At 30.2% G+C, this 5,246-nt stretch overlaps 1 protein-coding gene across 3 annotated transcripts in view; it reads left to right on the forward strand.

Moving 5' to 3' along the window:
* Positions 1-5,246, forward strand: part of LOC106470339 (remodeling and spacing factor 1-like) — a 77,851-nt gene that overhangs the window by 10,643 nt on the left and 61,962 nt on the right. For all 3 annotated transcript variants that reach the window (XR_002613178.1, XM_022399667.1, XM_013930899.1), the window contains exon 2: positions 1,953-2,044. Coding sequence is in view for 2 of the 3 variants with exons in the window: in XM_022399667.1 (XP_022255375.1) it covers positions 1,953-2,044 (92 nt within the window). In the remaining variant the exon portion in view is untranslated. The remainder of the gene's footprint in view (positions 1-1,952; positions 2,045-5,246) is intronic.

Here is a 5,246-nt window from a genome sequence, read left to right on the forward strand (position 1 = left end):
TAAATTTGCTAAGATATTGCTCATGTAATAAATCAAACACAGTGGCACCCCGCCTACCTCTTTCCATTTTTGGAAATGCTCCCTTATATACACTTAGTTCTATATATGACATGAATAACAAATCAAAAGCTCAGAATGTCCCCCTAGTGGCTTTTTCAGCCATTTTAATGGACTTGGCAACATTTCTTTCTTTTGAACCAATATTTCAGTGAGGTAGGGTGTGTCATTAGTGTGCTCGAAATTTCATATTTTTTTAGACTAAAATATATCTTTGTTACTAAGCTTTATAAATTATAATAGAATTCTGTGGTATTAATGTAGTAATTTATGATTTTTTAGTTACTTTGTAAAGACCAAAGGTCAGTTTTATGTTATTGGATATGGTAACATGTGTGCTGTGTCATTGTAACTTCTGTATTATTAGCCAGGCACGGTTGAAAGGTCAATATAATAAAAATGATAAATATATATAAATGTATAAGGTTATGAGATTGAAACTATTTAGTCTAAACATTTATATTTTCATGTTATAATTTGTGTTCACTCTATAATGAAAGAGACATAATTTATATTTATTTCCTAATTTATTATGGTTGTTACGAGATCGGTCAAATCTGCCAAACCCATACAGAGATTCATTACTGAAAAGACCAGATAAAATATAAAGTTTATTCTTAGAAATGTTTGATAATTATCTGGACATTATAATAATTTTGCATGTGAAATTTGAAAATTTTCTCATGCATAAAAGTATTTTTAATCTTAAAATGAAAATTACTTTGCATGATAGATAGGTAACATGCAAAAAGAAAAAAAAGGCATGAGAAAAACATTGCTTTACAAATCTTAAGACTTAATAATAAAAAAAATGATATTTTGTGTATGAAAGCATTGTAATGTTTACTGATAATCTGCCAAATATCCTTAACATTCACTTATTAATTTAAAATTATAGCATGAAAACTATAACAAGCACAAAATGGTCCCAGGGACCGAGCCTGTGCTGAAAGAGTTTTAAGCCATCCAAGCAGTCTGCTGTTGCCCTTTGATGTTGTGTTATATATACTGCAGAATACACAGTGATGAACTTCAAAAAATAATCACTGAATATGACGGAACTTTGTAAGAAACAAATAAATTTTGCAATTTTATCTTTAGATACTGATGTGTGCTGTTTTAAGTATGACAATGCAATACATTTACAAGTTAATGCACTATTATACAATAACTTCATTTTATCATTTCTGAGTGTATGTTTATTGGAATGTGAAAGTTTATGATTTGTATGACTAGAGTAAGTGATTAGCTAAATTAGTTAATAATGATTGGTTGGAAAAGAAAACAGATAAAGTGAGTAAAATGAGGGATTGCTCTTGATGACTTTACCTAAACATATGGCTTGTGATATGCACAGTTACTTCTTACTTGTGATATATAATATTATGAGATTTTGATTTTTTTTTTCTTTAAAGTAAGCTTGAAAATTTATACTTAAAATATTTTAGGTAAGAACTGATGTTTTATCAATTATGAAGTTGCTATACCAATAATAAACTGTTGGTCAAAGTGAGATTAGGAAGGAAATTGACAAAAGTAAAAATAATACTGATGTCTGATTATTATCTTCAAACTTAATATTGGAATAAATTCTCACTTTTGTTATTATTTATAGTAGAATATTTTCTACTATTAAAATACACTGTCCTGCCATATTAATATGAGCAGCCTTGCCATTGGGTTTACATTGATGATACTAATCTGCAGTACAACACAAGCACAAAACTGACCAGAAACAAATACATAAGGTTATGTATACTATGAGCATGGAGATATTGTTGATATTTAAGACAGTACTACTATTGTTGGGAGTTTGTATGGTGGGGCACAGTACTTAAGAAGTCATATTTTGTTAAGAATATTCAAATGTATTTATTTTGTAATATTTCTTTCAGTGCATGAAGAACTGAGAGAACTGCATATTAAGCTCTTGAGAAAAGCTAGGAAATGGTTTGGCAAAGAGAAGTGGGAAAAAGCTCTTATAAAGGTAATTTTTTGTTGTTATGTTTTTGTGTATATGTTATGGATAATGTCGTCATTGCCTAATCAGTGGCAATAATGCCCATAACACTTGGGAACTGACAACATTGGCCAGGATAAAGTGTTAATTAAGAACATTAGACAGGAAAAGATTACATTGCTCAGTCATAATCTGCCAACTTTGAAATTTATTTTTTGTAAAGTATCACTTAGCAACATTGGACAGTAAATTTCTAAATTGCCCAGTCTCTAGTCACCCAGTTTTTAAACTTAAATCATGCTGGTAATATCACACCTTAATCAAATATATTAAAAAGTGACAAAACTTTGATTTTTAAAATAGCAGGTTTTAAATAATAAACAACAATGCTTAAGGTACAGAGGCTCATGCCAATACCCACACCATAACCATACTATATTATAGTATTAAAAACAACATCTTGCAAAATTTGTGTACAGTGCTAACAATTCCTGGGTATTATTAACATTGCCCAAAGACAGAGGGAAATGTTGTAATTATCTGGCCATTGGCTTTTATTGAAAATTTCTAGACTTAGGTCACTGCCCTGTTACACCTATATACATAAAAACACAAAATATTGACCAGTCATATGACAATTCATTAGTTGACCTCAGACCACTTTTACTAAGTATTCTTTGTATAAATCCTTTGACAAATACTGAACTGAATGTGAGAAAGTGTAAGAAATGTTAACTAATTTTTTAGTTTTTGTAACATAGATAAATTGTACTGGTTCAAATCATGTAGTAATACATCTTAAATACTAAAAGCCTTTTCTCTTTGAATTTATTCTCATGCTGTCAATAAGTGTGATGCAAAAGTTCTGAATGTCCTTGGTACAGTGCAGAGTATGCATCCAGTCCTTCATATTTGAAAATAGCAGGTGGGTGATTTTTCACTCACCTGAAAATAGTATGGTGACTGATTTTTACCACTCACCTGAAAAATAGTATGGTGAGTGATTTTAGTCATTCAATGAAAAATGTTTTTTTTCAGGTCCATGTATCATTATGTGGAGAATAAAACAAATAGCAAACTTGAAAAAAATCTTCATTTATTTAACTTTTTTCAAAAATTTGTGCATACATGTGTTATCTTCGTAAAAGTTATGCAGTATATTTAGTAATTCCAAACACCCGTAAAATGTATCCTTAATTATCAACATTTGACAAAATTGGGCTTAACTGAATTTTTTTTTCTTTTATATGTAAATAAAAATATTGGCAGATAATCAATGATGTTGGATGAGATGCATAGGATAGGTTACTTCTTCACCAAAGGCAGCACATTTATGAAATTTAAGGAGAGGGTGCACACTTGCCCTATTTAATATAAGCTAAGCAATTATTATGCCTCTTTTTAGTACAGCACCCAAACCTGAAAAATTGTTGTATAAAACTGTTTGACATGAAATTAACCAGAGTTTATCCACTGTTATTTTGAGCATTGGAAAAAATAGTCAAAATCAAGCGCAAAATTAAAGTTATTAATGACACAAAAACTTTTTCAAGAAAGACTTTGGATTAAATAATTAAATGATGAGTAAAGCCAATGCATTAAATAAATCCTGTCAACTTGGCCACTGTTCATGCTGTTCATATTCATTCACAAATATGGAATTGATTTCAACACACTTTTACATGTACTAAATCTTACGTTGGACACATGCATAATTTAAATTTATGACAATTCATTCTCTGCTAGTACAATATCAACGTATCAGTGATATGGTATTGATTCATAAAACTATTTACCTTTACAAGCAACTTGGTTCCACGTTCCTTTTTTTTGTCTCATCGCTGATGGTATCTGGCAATTCCCACTTTAAAAACATGGGCAAGTGTACACTCGTACTGGTCGCTGACATTACTTTTGTGAACTGCCGTTTATGTAAAACAGACTGTAATCTCCAATTTGGATTAATGTGTGCTCAACAACAATACCTGTATTGTGGATTGTCAGTGCCTCAGTAGTAAACAGCTGTATTAGTGGCAGTATGAAAATACCACTCATCACCTGTGCTAAATAGATAAAGTTTTTTTACGTGAGTGACAATGACAAATTTACATGAGCAATAAACAATGCACCTAAAGTAAAATTTATGTGTGTAATCATGAGCAAGCATAATCGCTCACTTCAAATTCGAATGATTGGCATCATTTACTCATAATTCTTCTTTCTCCCACCTTCTACATGATTTATGTGCATGCATCAGGAGAGTGTTGCATAAGCTTTACCTTCTTAGCATAATTCACATTTTCTTGTTTACGGTCATGCTGTTCACATTCTTCTGTGATAGGATTCATGATTAACTCTGAAGCTAATACTTCAGTTAACCCTTTTGAGACGGGTCATGGGTGAAAGGCCATGTCATCTCATTTGTTTACTTGCATTCAAAATTTTAATTAAATCTTTTGACACGGGGTCAGTCAATTTGACTGAGTCACGTGACCATCTGTACTCGTTTAAAGTTGACATAAATGTAATACTTATAACTATATATTGGGTATATCTTCACGAAATTTGTCAGTCTTTCAGTTAATATTACAAGTATTTCTAATAAAATAAAATAAAGATTTGTCCATGAATATATTGAGTATTTGTTTTGAATAGTCCATGTGCAAAGTAATTTTCATGTTAAAATTAAAAATACTTTTCGTCATCTCAAAAATCTCAAATTTCCTTTGTGTAATCTCTAAAACCTCCTAAATGCATTTCATACATTTTGTTTTCATTAAATTCTTATCGTTTTTATGTTATTTTCTTTACCCTATCTTGAAACAAGATCGGTCAATTCGACTGACCTTGTAACCACCAAAAAAAATTAAAATAAACCTAAATTAACTTTCTTTTCTTTCTAGAATGACTTCAAAATGTAACCTGAAACTACATTTGTTTATCCTAAGTAGCTCTTAGTTTGTAAAATTATACATCTATTTATAATTAAATTTTATTGCCCTTTGAATCGTGTCTAACTGCTATCCCTGCCATTATAAGATGTAAAACACTCAAGGAATGTGCAGCTCACGTTACGATCTCGAATTACATTACCAACGAGCTGCTCGAGTGCGTGCCTCGTAAACCATCTTAATTATATTATTATTATTAAATAACTTAAAAAGATCCATACTTTTAATTTTAGTTACTTTTATAATAATAAATAAGGAATAAATATGAAAAACAAGAA

Source organism: Limulus polyphemus, unplaced genomic scaffold (assembly GCF_000517525.1).
Source record: "Limulus polyphemus unplaced genomic scaffold, Limulus_polyphemus-2.1.2 Scaffold103, whole genome shotgun sequence".
Classification (NCBI taxonomy): Eukaryota; Metazoa; Arthropoda; class Merostomata; order Xiphosura; family Limulidae; genus Limulus; species Limulus polyphemus.